At 43.9% G+C, this 15,415-nt stretch overlaps 1 protein-coding gene across 1 annotated transcript in view; it reads left to right on the plus strand.

Moving 5' to 3' along the window:
* BABAM2 (BRISC and BRCA1 A complex member 2) overlaps positions 1-11,359 on the plus strand; it is a 290,627-nt gene extending 279,268 nt beyond the window's left edge. Inside the window, exon 12 of the mRNA XM_075595407.1 lies at positions 10,266-11,359. Within this exon, the coding sequence (XP_075451522.1) occupies positions 10,266-10,329 (64 nt within the window). The 3' untranslated portion in view covers positions 10,330-11,359. The remainder of the gene's footprint in view (positions 1-10,265) is intronic.
* The last annotated feature ends 4,056 nt before the right edge of the window (positions 11,360-15,415 follow it).

A 15,415-nucleotide genomic window follows, 5' to 3' on the forward strand; every position in this document is an offset into this window, starting at 1 on the left:
CATGCTGCACTATACTCTAAATCACTTCACCTAAACAAAGTGGGTTACTGCAAACTGGTAAGTGGTTTGATCCTGGTATGTGGAGTTGGGGTTTAAATCACTAAAAGGGGATTATCTGCCCTAAATAAAGCAAATAGTAATTATTTTATCCTGCCGTTACTCTATATCAGGGGAGGCCAGCTCCAATCCTCGGGGGCCACCCACAGATCAGGTTTTCAGGATATCCCTGCTTCAGAAAGTCATTCTGACTGCGCCACTGATTGAGCCGCCTGCGCTTATCCAGGGCTATCCTTAAACCTGCTGGTGGCCCTTGAGGACTGGAGTTGGCTACCCCGGAGATAGATTGTCGTGACACTGAAGAGATACTATGTGGCTGAGTGAATAGAATTTCTATTTAAACGATGAGTTTCTCATTCGAAATGCTGAAATCCCACAGTTACCACGCTGAATAGACTGTGACATCATTACATTATGATGTCACTTGTGATGTATTAAACCGTGCCTGCATCTAAGTGGTCGCTTCTTTATTAATTAATATCACTGACTTCGTTTTCTTTCATTGGGGAGACTCTGTACACAGGACCGATGTAACCATTAGGCCAACTAGGAGGCCGTCTAGGGCAGTAGAATTTTGGGGGTAGCAGATTTCTAACACTGCAGGGGAATTTCCGCAAGCAGCAAGAGAGCTGGGCATTTTCCTCCATCCTGATTGGCTGCATTCCTAGCAGCAGCCAATCAGGAGGAGGAGGTGTAATGAGCCTGGGGCCGGGGCCAAGCAGGGGAGGAAACAGCATAGACCAGAGAGAAGTGAGGGTGTGTGTTTGTGTGTGTGTGTGTGTGTGTGTGTGTGTGTCACTGTGTGTGTCACTGTGTTTTGCTCTGTCCTGGTGTGTGTGTGTTTTCTGTGGCTGTGGGTGTCCATCCGGTGGAGAGAGAATGACAGAGAGAGGGGGAGGGGAAAGAATGACGACAGGGAGTGACAGACAGGGGGAAGAATGTCAGAGGGAGGAGAGCATGGGAGAGAGGTGGGAAAGAGAATGACAAAGAGGGCGGGGAGTGTGTATGAATGTTAGAAAAAATCTATTAAGTATAATATTTCCACTTTCAGTTAGATAGAAAAAAAAATCTAAAGTGTGTGTGTGTGTGTGTGTGTGTGTGTGTGTGTGTGTGTGTGTGTGTGTGTGTGTGTGTGTGTGTGTGTGTGTGTGTGTGTGTGTGTGTGTAGCTGAAGGTTCGCCAAGGGCGCAACATACCATAGTACGGATCGGCCATGCCTGTACTAACAGTGTTCTAATGTGTACAAATAAGTACAATAGACAGTTTACATTGCACAAAGTAAGCAAAACAATTATTCTTCAGTACTGTTACAGTACCACTGATTAGTGTAGTGAACTTCTACTCAATCCGTCATGCAAAAACTAGCTTTACACTGATTATCTTGATGGAGTCCATTGAGACAGTGCTCAAAACGTATTGTTTATTGTTGAACTTAATTTATTGATACAATTAATATTTTGTCGCTTTCCTGTACTATTAAGGGACATTTTGTTTTAGCAAACTGTGAAGATTTTGAGTACCCAGTAAAGTTATTTAACATATTTTCAACGAACGTGATGCCAAGTAAATTAACGAGTATCCCGATCTGCACATAACGTGTTCTTTAACCCCACATTATATGCGTTTCGGTTCAATATATGCAATATTTACATCAGTACTTATGGACGTGTGACACTGCTGATCAGTTCCCTCTGCTCAGATACCCAAGGTTTTCTAATCTCCTTCTTTTGGTAGTAAGGCCAAGAGGTTAAGCTTGCACCCTGCTGCTCAAACTACTGGGAAGCGTAAGGGGAACAGTTATAGATGCAAATAAATCATGTTGTTCTGATGGTCTTACTGATAACTCGTCTATCTCTGAGATATAACACAAAAAGTCCATGATGGAACCATCTGAAACCATCCAAGAGCAAATATTTAAATGAATGATCATACAGTAGCTGGTAATGGATTAGAAACCCGTTGTTCTTGATTAGTTTATCACTTTAAAAGGACCTTCCAGGAATGTCCAATGAGTTCAATGTAAGTGAAGGGCACAGTGTAACACCCAGAGAAAGGTAAATGCTTAGTTCAGCTTCCCAATGGCAGAAGAGAAGCTCTCATGTGTGACACACAGCAATTTAGATCCTCTGATTTTGTTTCAATTCAGCTTTTCAGCCCAAATCCGTGAATATGGGAAGAAAAGAGACTTTATAGAAAAGTATATCGTTTTCAAATCTCCATAGTAAATAAGTGCTTTAGGGTGTTTTTACAATCTCTTCCCAAACTTTGTTGATCAAAACTTTTTTTCTTGTGTTGTTTTGTTGTTGAAACTTTTTTATGCTGCCAATACTAACCAAAGAAGGGGGGAAGAACAGTCATTTCCAGATAAGATTAGAACTACGCTGGCCCAAAGACAGTCGAAGTGTGTTAATTCTTTAAGGCTGAATCTTTTCTGCAAAAGCTTATTACATTGCTAACTGTTTTAATAATCTTTTCCTTGGTGGCTGTGTGTGACTCTTATGTCATCATTCTCAGTGCAAAGGTATGTTGTGCATTTAAACTTGCCTTTTCGAATCAAAGGGTGTAATAAAATTACCCTTTCTGCAGTAACTAGCGGCAGAACAGGAAAAACGTACAAAAGAAAAAAAAAAGTCCCACTAAAAAATATATATATATATATTTTTCATTGATAACGTTGAGGTTTTTTTTTTTTTTTTTTTTTGTCAGGTGGTTTGAAGCAGACATTCCCCCCAGAAGCTTATAAGAGTGTAGCGCATGTAATGCTAGTATTTCACCCTTTGAGTATGTCCTGCTCTTTAAAAGGGAAAAAAAAAATCATTGTTTTCTTCATCTCTAGCGTTTGATGTTACCATGGTAACCTTAGACTGCCCTGGGCTCGGAGAAGACATCCATTTTGACATCACAGATACTTCATATTTTGACTGCTTGTATCTCCTAAACAAAGTAGATACAAAAAAAAAACATATAAGTGTAAGAAGAAACCTTTTTTAACATAAATACAGCAAAACAAAATCAGCGTGGATTGCTGCATTAACCGTTTCGTGCAAAACAGAAAGTGAATCCCTGCGCTTCTCCCATAGGGATAGCAATCAATGGCGAATATATATATATATATATGTATGGTGTAAATACCTATAAGAAAAAAGGAGACTTTTGGTATGCATCCTTTGATCAAATAATGTATACCAAAAGTCTCCTTTTTTCTTATAGGTATTTACACCATACATATATATATATATTCCCCATTGATTGCTATCCCTATGGGAGAAGCGCAGGGATTCAGTTTCTGTTTTGCACATTTGTATGGCCATTTCCTTCACTAGCTGCATGCTCTTTACATGGAGAAGCGCAGTGATTATATTTGTTTTACATTAACCGTTTCGTGCCACCTCCTTGAACACGAAGCCGTGGACGGTCTTTGGCGCAATCACAGGGTGCTGCTTCAGTTCAGGCCGCTGCGCCATATGTGACAGAGAGGGGGCGGACCTTGACTGAGGTGTGCCGATCCCATGCAGCCCCTACAAAACGAGCAAGGGGCAATGGGGGAAGGAAACCTGGGGTGGCACTTCTGTTGACGTCCAACGCACGTCATTGGGGTGGAGAGTGGGAGGGGGGGTACTGAAGGGGTTAATACAGTCGCTGCAGTCCTTCAAGTGCAAAAGGTCCGTAATGGCATGGTCTGGTGTAGAAAGGTACGCCACAATATCATATCCACACCTCATTACTACTAATCTGTTTGTGCAAATGTGTCTGGTTCTGTTTCCTAGAATCTGTTCATTCTGTTTTTCCAGAGTTACAAATATAGCAGCATGTAATGCGTATGCAGAAGGAGTAGGAGTATTATCCATGAATAGTGATTCATTCCTGCTACTAAGTAACTTCTAGCGCAGCACATCGCAGGGTTGCGTGCCTTGGGTGTTTTTGGACTACGATTGGAGGATTGGGAAAAACTTCCTTTCCCCCCCCCCCCCCTCCTAAAGACCTAATAAGACACTTGGACATACTAGATAGGGTACCCCTACTCCAGCTACAAATAATATGCAGTGGTGATGGTGCTCCTCTGGGTTAGGTTAAGCGACACAGACTAAACAAGAAAAAGAAAACTCAGTTGTGGGCACTCTGCCACCCTGCTGGATGATAAATGAAATTAGATTAATAAACTTTATTTACCAAACCATATGATATAAAATAATGGGTGTTAAAATCGAACAACAACGTGGTAATTATCCACATGAGTTAGGGGCTAACGTAACATCCGGGCTCCTATAAGAGTAGTATAAAATAGCAGGTGTTGTATCCACACAATAATGTTGAGGGGAGTGGGAGAAACTGAATGCCACTGTCAAGCTATTCAGGAGCGACCTGCATTTAGCACCTATTAATAATCGACACATTGTAACACACAGGCACTTGGACACACAGATTATTTTGAGTCCTTCCTTCCCATTTTTAACACTGATTGTAAGAACTGCCCAGCGGACCAGCGGGGCCCAAGGCTCCAGTCATGACCTGGGTACCATACGATAGTGACAGGCATTGGACGACGTGCTGGGTTGGTGCCAGCCAATCTGTTGAGGATGGTGGGTGGCGATTGGTTTAAATGGAAGATGACGACCGATGGGAGGCGATAGGCACGGCTCTGGGGATTGTCCTTAAAGTTTCCATCTACAACATTAGGCGGACAGTGCAGCCAAATCTGGGTTAAATGTTCAATCCCAAGTGTCTGACCAGAAAACAACATCTTATAAAGAGTTGAACAGTCTAATTGGCTTCCCTATATAAATCTAACCATGCTAATAGCCAAGTTATGACTTTGCTTTGATTTTTTTTTTTGGAGGCGAGGAGTGGTTTATTTACACAATGCACTTTTAGCGGCCTCTAAACGGGGACACCTTTGACAAGCAAGTGTTTTCTTTACCCTCATACCACCCTGTCCTTGTCAGAGAATCGATAAAGTGAAGGGGAGGCGAGGACGCAGGACAAGCACTTGCTGAACACACAGCAACATCAGACAAAAGGGAGCAGCCAGAGGAAATCAATATACATTCTCATATAATAGTCCAACAAGTCCCTTCCTCCAGAGGCTTCAACATCTTAAAGAAGAAAGTGAAGAGTATAAAATACAAGTTGCAGTGAGGGAGAGAGCTTGGTGGAGCTGAAGTTCAACCCCTGTCATGATGCATTGCCCTACATTTCCAGTAAGGAAAAGGTTATGCGAGGATTTCAGTAAGGGAAGTAGACTCCCGCAGCACAAACTCCTCTGAAGAGGTGGAGACGGAGAAACATTGTGTGTAGCTTTGTTGGAGGTTTCTTTCTTTCTTCTTTTCTGTTCCTGCTCCAACTTGTCCCAAGACCAGGAAAACTTGTTTGTGAAAACATCTCAACACCCACAACAACCTGTTCTTGGCCACATGACAAGAGGTTTCGCCTGCCCCTGACCATGGCTGGATTGTTTATCACAACTGGTTTTATGGGCTGCTTGTTTGTGTACACCTCCCAAGGATTAACCTTTAGACTTTGCATGGGCGCCCCTCCCAAGGACACCGTGTAGCTTTCCTTAATGATAAGTCAAAGCCAAAACCCTTGGATTTCCTGGTACTTTAACCAGCCGTTCATGTTTGGAGAATTGAAAAGAACTCTCTTCCTCATTGTAAATGAACACGTTGCTGTTTATAATAATGCTGGGTATCTCCATGCACTGCCAGCATTCAAGTCTTCCCTTTTCTCCTTCTGAAGAGGCCATTGAGCAAAAACCCTTGTGAAAAGATGAGGAAGAGCTTTTGCGTTGACCCAGGGAAAGGTATTGCTATGTGTATAACATTTAATTCTGTGAGATATGTAATATTCTTAGAGAATATATAATGGAGCCCCAAAACGGTCTTTTTTCCCCCTTTTTTTTTCCATTCTACTTTCCATTAGAATTACTTAATCCATAAATAGCCCAAGAGCTAGGATTCTATATCAGCCACAGCTGGTTTTGTATCTAGGTCACAATTCAGAATAACATTAATTAAGAACCATATAATCTTCACCTAACTCCTCCTTCATCTCCACACTGTTGGTGACCTGAGCCAAAGGCAATAAGGGAAACCAGCTTCCCTTCCGGATAATCCGCAGGGCCATGTAGAACACCTCCCTTCAGCTGGCACCCTCCATCCCCAACAGGCTGGCACCACTCCAGCTCCATCCTCTACTGCCTTCCTTTCCCAATCCTAAGTGATAATTAGCTACATTTTAGGTCGGTACATGCATTTCCAGTGAACAGCAAATGCAAAGTGAAGAAGCTGTGGGAAATATCCATCAAGGAAATATAAAAGCACATTAATTTTTATAGTTATAGTGACAATCATAGGAGCATGTGGCATGTGTGCCCCTGAACATCCGTGTATCAATCACTTTGGTTGTTTTAGTGGCTGTTTTTATTGAGCGATTCTAGGAGTGTTTATAGTGGTTGGTCCATAAAGTAAGTTGATGTATGGACCGTGTTTTCTCATTATCTTTAGCAGCAAGTGGAGTTAGTGGCAACTTTTCGGTTCCACTGACATATCGAATTTAGGACATTTGAATAACAACTTTCTTACATATTACGCCCGCTCAGAAAGCAGAATATATATCGTTGGCTGAATGACACAGAAATAGAAACGTTGACACGTAAGCCCCTAAATATACTGCCTATTCTTTGTATCTCCCTCTGAAAAGTAACATACACCATTTCAAGGCATTAGTAAATGTGATTCCATATAGTCACACGCCATCTGACAATTCTGCTGCTCAGTGAGCAGCGGCCCCCCAAAAATGGGCCAGTGCGAATAACAGCCGCGTTCTCCATTTTCTATTCCTAACACCCGCTAGGCAGCAACACAAAAAGCGGTGACTTTCTGCCGGCAGAGGCCGGTGCAAGCAAGGTGCCGAGTTTTACTACGTCCGGTTATTCACTCTCAGAAGCTGTTGTGGGAGGTTAGCAGAGTATAAAGATTCTGATTATCGTTATACAGTGTTACATGCTCATTTTCAGGTCGCGGAGAACATTCTTTTTTTTTTTACATGAACTTCCGCTTTAAAAGCTTTTAACAGAGAGTGGTAGCACGTATATAGCACACATTTAAATGTTTGCCCAGTACTGTATATGTAGCAGTATAATGCCTGAGTCACAGGCAAGCCGAACACAAGTTAAAGTCTCACCAAGTTTTATATTTGTTGTTGTAAGAGTTATTGGCCTATATGGAGACGGCCCTGCCTGTATACAGTACCAAGAACCAGTTAACTATTGGGTTCAAGTCATTTGCAACCACCTAGCAGGATTTTGCTCACAAGCATTAGCGCAGTAGTTCTCAGCCCCTTTTCTCTCGCGGTACAAATTCATAATGCTCATGCCTACAATAGTGACAGACAGATGCGCACACACACAGGAAGACAGACAGATGCACACATGACAGACACCAATCCTCCCCTCTCTCCTGCCCATGCTGCTTCCTCCTCTGCTTGGCTCAGCACCCCGACACATGATCCTGACACCCCCTCCTGATGGGCTGCTGCTAGGTAATGCAGCTATGATGGAGGATACTGCCCTGGCCAAGCAACTGTCCTGCTCTAGGAGAACTGGGAAATCCAGCTGCAGCCTTTTGATCCTCCCACGGCACCCTTGGGTGCAGCAGAACCCCGTTGAGAAACACTGCATTAAAGGGCCATGGCACTACATTTGTAATTACCCATGTGCTACATTTGTAATTACCCTGGTGAGCGGGACATACACACGAGGTACAAGCTTTGATGACCAGTCTGATACGTTGGTAATACTTGTAACGCTATAGGTTGACGGAAGTACATTAATCTTTTGGTTAAATATATAAAACAAGAACATGTTTTATGTTTCGTCATTCATATGTCTTTTGACGGCCTGTAATGCTCCTGTTTACATGACCCAATATACCCTTATGGGGTGTAGTTTGCAGCCTGCGCCCAGCTTTATAATCCAAGCCCAAAGGGCAAAAAAGAAATAGGTTTTGTTAATTTCCGCTTTCCTTATTGTTTTATTTGTATATAGCTACATGCTAATGCTTAGGAACTGGGAAGATAAAATGTGATACACTTCAAGTGTTCAGTTGCAAAACTATGCATACAGTCTCATATGATTACAGTGACATTTAATAATGAATATAATGTAACAAGCTGTAAAAAACTGACACGGTGACACATCGAAGCCGCCGGCCAAGCTGCCGTTCCACCCCTCCCCCCCCCTCTTAATATGTGCATCAATATAATCCCCACAATGATAAGTAATTAGCTAAATTGCCGATCGATCCGTTCTCCTGTCATCGATTGGCAAAGATTCGGCTCGGGTTAACTAAATGGCTGCAGCAGAAGAGGACAAAAGATGCAAACTTCTGTGGGGAAGATCATGTGACCAGGCAGTCACTACTTACATTTGGTGCACTGCTAGAGAGAGGGCAGGGCTCAAAAAGGGGTGTGCCAGAGCCTGTTTCAGAAGGGGAAACACACTTGCTTAAAGAAGCATACGAGTAGCTCTGTGGCTGATAATTAACACCTCATACATAAAGCTTGGCCCCATGCAGACGCACTTACCAGAACGCCCTCCTACTGTCTCTGTACGTTCTTCCTACTTGCCAATTAGATTGTAAGCTCTTGGGGGCAGGGACTCCTTTTCCTAAATGTTAATTTTTTATGTCTGAAGCGCTTATTCCCATTACGTTTTATTTGTATTATCTGTTATTTACATGATTATTACGTGTATTACTGCTGTGACGCGCTATGTACATTAATGGTGCTAAATAAAGATATGCATACATACCAGATGAAAGGGACGTGACTGTAAATGGTTGCTTTAGAAACAAAAAAATACTTGTTACATTATAATACATTAAAAATGTCATTCCGAGTTGCTTTTTGTTTTTTTAAATGCTACAAGTATTTTCTCATAGTACAGAACTGATTTCTTATAAAAAAATAAAAAAAACACATGTAGGCTATTGCTTGGTCTGCAGCTTTAACACACACAAGTGAATGAGCCCTATGGCGGGCTAAGACATTTCGTGCTATTTAGTAACATGATCGTTACTGGGCAGTGAAACGGTCCTCCCTTAGCTCAGCATATAACTGCGCTTCTAGAGAGGCATTATCACCCTGTTTCTCATAGCATCAGTATGAAGATACACTGGCGACACACTTTATTGCAGTGTGGCCAGTACCGCAAGCCGGGAGATTTCCCGGCTTGCAAGTGGCAGCCCCTCGGCGTGCCGCGCGTCTCCGATGCGCGGTCACACGTCATCGGGTGCCTGCGCCCCCTGCACGCACGTCCAGGGCTCCCCGAGGGAGCCCTGGTGTCCCGCGATGTGGGGGACGGCGGCAGGGGGTTCCGGGGGACCCTCGGACCCGGCAGCGGTAGGGAGAGCGCCCCGATCGGAGGGCGCTCTTCCGCTGCTTCGGCGCGCGCCCGTCACCCTCGGGCGCGCGCCAGGCTACTGCTGCGGCCAAGAACGGGCAAATGCTCGAATAAACTTGGCCGCAGCAGTATAGTATTTTTCTCTTCTTTTGCCCTGTGTGCAAGATATCATTTCAGGATTTAAGGAGTACGAGTCAATTCAGCGTCTTTTTCTTCACGTAACTTGACCTAATGTGTACTTTAAAAGGTGCAACACAATGTAAACTTTTCTTGCATTTGCCACAGATACATGAGTCTACATGCAGCTGCATGGAGCACAATTCTTAGCCCCTCCCCCTCGTGTCATAATTGCTGACTTTGGCCGCGCTTATAGTGCCGGCGACACGACGTTACCCGAAAACAAATGCATTGTCGCCGCCACGTGCGCTTATAGTAAGAGCGAAAGCAACGCGATATTTGGAAGCCGGGAATATTTGATTTTTCAGGGGCTGTCGCCTCATGTGACAACCCCTGAACCAATCAAAGACCTGGTCGCCCGCGACACTGCCGCAAAGCGAAATACAACTTTTGCTGGCGGGGACGGGTAACGTAATGCGTCGCGGTCGCAGGCACTACACGTGGCCTTAAGTGTCCAAAACTCCATTCCAATCTGGCACTGCGTTCCTATTAGTGGGACCTGTTGTAGTGTTAAACGTCACTAATCCTCCATAGGAACTCAGTCCAAGCTGATGCACAGACCAAAGGTATGTCACTGATGTGATGCGTGTTACGTTTCCTGCCTGCTAACCACACGTTTCTTTTCTTTTAGGTCCCATTTCAGAAGCTCTGTTCCCCAGTTCCAGGAAGCCGCGTTCGCCAATGGAAAGCTCTAGAGGCCACCAGTGATGAACGGCAGTCCGCAGTCCCATATACCCAAACATGTCGCCACGTCCTGCTAGTCACCAGAGGGCCTGCCAACCCTTGTGCAGTAATGCATTGCAGGTCCCTCTGGCCAGAACAGGGTTACACCTCACTACAAAGGCTTGTTACTGCATTGTATAACAAAACCGAGCATGACTGCACACTGCTAATTGATGAAAAATTATTTTAATTTAAGACCAAAAACAAATGTTACTAGAGTTAGTGCTGGCTGTGATCCTACGGACTTCTCATCCCCTTTGCATGCCTCCTCTCTCCAGTCACAAACAGCAAGCCCCCTTTTAAAGGACTCTGCCACTGTTTAGAAGGAGTAGCCTTGTGTAGTAGCTATGTGACGATAGGAAGGAGTCGGAGGACCTAGTTGTATAGCGCGATCTATAGTAGAATTGATGCAGCACAGCATGCTCGTTTTTGGAGCTGGTACTGTAGATCATTTTCCTTGATGGGAGGACCTGCAGTCAGATTGGGAGGCACTCCGGGTGTCAGCTTGGTACCTACTGTATATGACCACTCAAAGGAAGTAAAACAATTTCTGTATCTGTTAGCAACATATACAGTACACCCTTGTTCAGTGTGCTGTCGAGCTGTCTTCCCTATGCTGGGGAATAGCTTAGCTCCATTTAAATGAATAGAACTAAAAGGTTCTCCAGCAGAAGGAAGGAGGCTTCATATCATATTGAACTTTAATATCTTGTTCTTTCATCCCATCAATTTGCTGTATAATTTTTGGAAATACCGTATAGCTTTTTGTGTCTGTATTTTAATCATTTGTGCAGAAAACAACACCACACGTGAAATATGTTTTTTTTTTTTTCAGAAGTTGTTACACAAAATGTTCTATTATATGAGAAATCAAGTGTTTTAATGAATTTCCTGGTTTCCTGTAAATCGATTTTTTTCAAATGAATTAAACATTACAAATCACTTTCCTGAATACAACAAGTCTGCAGAGGAAGTGGCTTTGTAAATATTCTGCAGGAGGAACACTTTTTGTCTTCGCGTTCTGCGTGTTTCTGTGGAGGTGTGAGTGATGTCATTTATATTCCACTGCACTCGAATGATATTTCTTGGTACTTTCTCAGTTCAAAAGCAAATCTATGTGTCTTTTATTTGTACTAACTGATGCCAAGCCATAAGGCACGTTCACTTGAATGGAATTTAAGGGAGGTTAAAACTGACCCAACTCGAAGTCGAGTTACCAACGTTTAAACAAGGAAAGTAGAATTAATTGTGAGTGAGTTGGTACAGCCGGGGGATCTGGGTATATCACATTGTCCTGCTGCTATCATGCTGCAACTCCAATAATCACAGTCTATTAAATAGGGGCCACAGAGAGCTCATCCCTCTATGCAGGGGTGGCCAACTCCTGTCCTCAAGGGTCACCTACAGGTCAGGTTTTAAGGATATCCCTGCTTCAGCACAGGTTGCATAGTCAATGATTGAGCCACCTGTGCTGAAGCAGGGATATCCTGAAAACCTGACCTGTTGGTGGCCCTTGAGGACTGGAGTTGGCCACTCCTCTACACAGAGATGAATGGGCGACCAACTTTAACTTCACTGTCTCCCTTTTTTCTCCTTCCTCTGTCCACTAAACTCTGTTATAACCTTGGAAAGGTCAAAAGGTCTCCAAATCTGACAGTCCGGCTCCATGTGAGACCGTGGGGAATACCTGCAAGAATTATGTTCAGCTAACCCTATAATTTTACCGTCTTGGTTTAATGAAAAAAATGAAGATACATTTTTTTTCATGTAAACTATTGATACAAAAGCACCTTAACATGCATTTTCGTATATTCAAGAATTATTCTAATCAGTAACATAATGTTTTTGTATTTATTTGCATATACAGAGACATTGCAAGTAGTGATACATTTCCTCAAAAAAACATGAATTAAGCAGAAATAGTTGTGTTGGTCCAGGTGCGATAGTGCAGAGTAACTGAGTACTTCAGTATTAGGTGGTACCTTTTTAATTTGGACTAACTATTGATATTATAAGACAAGCTTTCGAGAGTTTTCTGTCTTCCTCAGGTCTGCGATACTGATTTACACAGATTCCATGAGCTTAACACAGATGTAAACCAAGAAAATCAAGATAGCGATGATGCAGAGAAGGAACACACAGCAATAAGTGGATGTAAGGGACAGTGAGACACAGGACCATCCATCCATCAGCAGTGTGCAGGGGGTGGGGATGCAGGGAAGGAGAGGGGGTAAGGGACAGTGATACACAGGACCATCCATCCATCAGCAGTGTGCAGGGGGTGGGGATGCAGGGAAGGAGAGGGGGTAAGGGACAGTGAGACACAGGACCATCCATCCATCAGCAGTGTGCAGGGGGTGGGGATGCAGGGAAGGAGAGGGGGTAAGGGACAGTGAGACACAGGACCATCCATCCATCAGCAGTGTGCAGGGGGTGGGGATGCAGGGAAGGAGAGGGGGTAAGGGACAGTGAGACTCAGGACCATCCACCCATCAGCAGTGTGCAGGGGGTGGGGATGCAGGGAAGGAGAGGGGGTAAGGGACATTGAGACACAGGACCATCCATCCATCAGCAGTGTGCAGGGGGTGGGGATGCAGGGAAGGAGAGGGGGTAAGGGACAGTGAGACACAGGACCATCCATCCATCAGCAGTGTGCAGGGGGTGGGGATGCAGGGAAGGAGAGGGGGTAAGGGACAGTGAGACTCAGGACCAGCCACCCATCAGCAGTGTGCAGGGGGTGGGGATGCAGGGAAGGAGAGGGGGTAAGGGACAGTGAGACACAGGACCATCCCTCAGCAGTGTGCTGGGGGTGGGGATGCAGGGAAGGAGAGGGGGTAAGGGACAGTGAGACACAGGACCATGCACCCATCAGCAGTGTGCAGGGGGTGGGGATGCAGGGAAGGAGAGGGGGTAAGGGACAGTGGGACTCTGGACCATCCACCCATCAGCACTGTGCAGGGGGTGGGGATGCAGGGAATGAGAGGGGGTTCATTGTCAAATTCACAGAGAGGCAGGAAGAAACATTACAAAAAACTATGATAGTGGGTTAAAACTTCTATATCAGCATTAAGTCCTCTTGTTTTAGAGTCAGAGTATTATCATTTTGAGTTCAAATGTTTTCCGTTCTTGGGTAATTATAAACATTCCATTGAGGATTTGGATGTTTAAGTTATTTATGGAATGATCTGGCTGTGAGAAGTGGCGTCCCACTGGAGTGCAGTATCAAAAAAACCAGTATGTAGAGTAGTTAGTAACTCATCCACCCACAGCTTCTCAGTCCTAACATCTGCCTTCTCACACAGACAGAAACAAGTACAATCGGTGTAGCTGGTCTTCAATAGATACACAACACACAGAAACCATGTATGGTACGGCCGTATGGAAGGGCTGCTTTAAATGTGACGGGTTCAATGCATTCACAGCAAGGTGAGTGGTTCATCAGTGTGAAAGTGTATGCACACGGAGCCTGTTATGCAAAGGAAAAGGGTCTGTGAGCCCCGGTCTATAATTCCTGTGCTCAAGTCATTTGTATTTCTCTTTGAGGAGCCATCCACAAATGCTCTCTTACAGCAAATGCTGTTATAATGAATCCTCTAATACAGTATATTGTAGCAGAGGTTCTCAACTCCAGTCCTCAACACCCCCCCAGCAGGTCAGGTTTTGAGGATATCCCAGCTTCAGCAAAGGTGGCTCACTTACTTCACTTCCACTTTATGGTGATTAAACCTTTTTAACAAGACATGATTTTTTTACAATTATTCTTATTTTTTTTCCTATGCCAGACAAATACGGCAACGGTCTCCTTTCACATAAATGTCACTAGGATTTCTAATGGGGATTGGAAACAAACAATGTTTTCCCAAACAATTCAATATTTACATATATTGACAGGACGAGTGCTTTGAATGCATAGACGCATCGATTCGAAGTGAGCCCACCTCCTTTGCTACCCATAACTAAAGAACGTGGGAAAAAACCCATTAGGACACAAGGAAATCCTAGAGACCAAGAAAGAACCAAACCAGAATTATTAGCGTCTGCAGTCCAAGACATATGTATTAGAAAAGGGGGAAGCCAAGTAGATGTTATTAATGTCTGTGTTTCCATTGGCGCCCAAGGCTGGTGAGACGTCTACGCTCTCTGTCATTGCAGGTCTGCAGTGTTAGTGGCTCTGTTCCTTGGTTTAGATACCCATCTTTAGTGCCATCTACTCAACCACATAAATACAATTGGTTGAGGGGGTGGCACAGACGCCTCTAGCATGTGCAAACAAAAAAGTGAAGAGAAAGGTTGCAGCGCACCAATTGTGTAGTGAAATCACTGTCACATAAGTGAATAGCGTGAAAGTTAATGAACAAATACAATATAAACACAAGTGTGGTAATACATACATGTGATTATATAGCAAAAGCTCCTGTAATTTGAGCTATTGAACAAAAGTGAAATGTGAACAATACAGTAATAGTGGTTTCAATAGAGATGGAGGCCTCAGGTGATGCAAAAAGTATATACCGAAACAAAACCTTGTCCCGTTAGGATTATATGAGAGGGTCTGCTGCTATCCATGCAGATGGCTCAGCATATTGGTGGCTTCAGAAAACAGAAATAGGACAAGTGCACGACTATCATGGTGCAGGAAGTAAAAGGGAGTATCACATGTACAAAAATGCAGATGATTTAAGCTTTTCATGTATCACATTGACATGAGTTACCGCGGCAGCTGATCCCAACGGGCGGCGTACGTGTGTCTCACTACAAGGCAGCGGCTGCACACCGGCAGTAGAGCAGTAGAGCATCAAATCGCAACTTTTTGGGTGGTTGAGCGTGACCGTTGCTCACGCAGTCGATGTTGCAATCAGCAAGTGATTGGCAACCGGTGACATCACTGAAGCGAACGGAACGGCACTTGCAAAAGTACTCTCTTCGAAGGGGGCTGCCGTGGTAAGGGATTCAGGAACAGTCCACAAGATACTAAATCGTTCCAATGCGTTTCGTAGTAGGATACTACATCGGAATAAATCAGTAATTAAAATGCTGGCATTTGAACCCCTTAAACCT

This window comes from Ascaphus truei, chromosome 4 (assembly GCF_040206685.1).
Source record: "Ascaphus truei isolate aAscTru1 chromosome 4, aAscTru1.hap1, whole genome shotgun sequence".
NCBI lineage: Eukaryota > Metazoa > Chordata > Amphibia > Anura > Ascaphidae > Ascaphus > Ascaphus truei.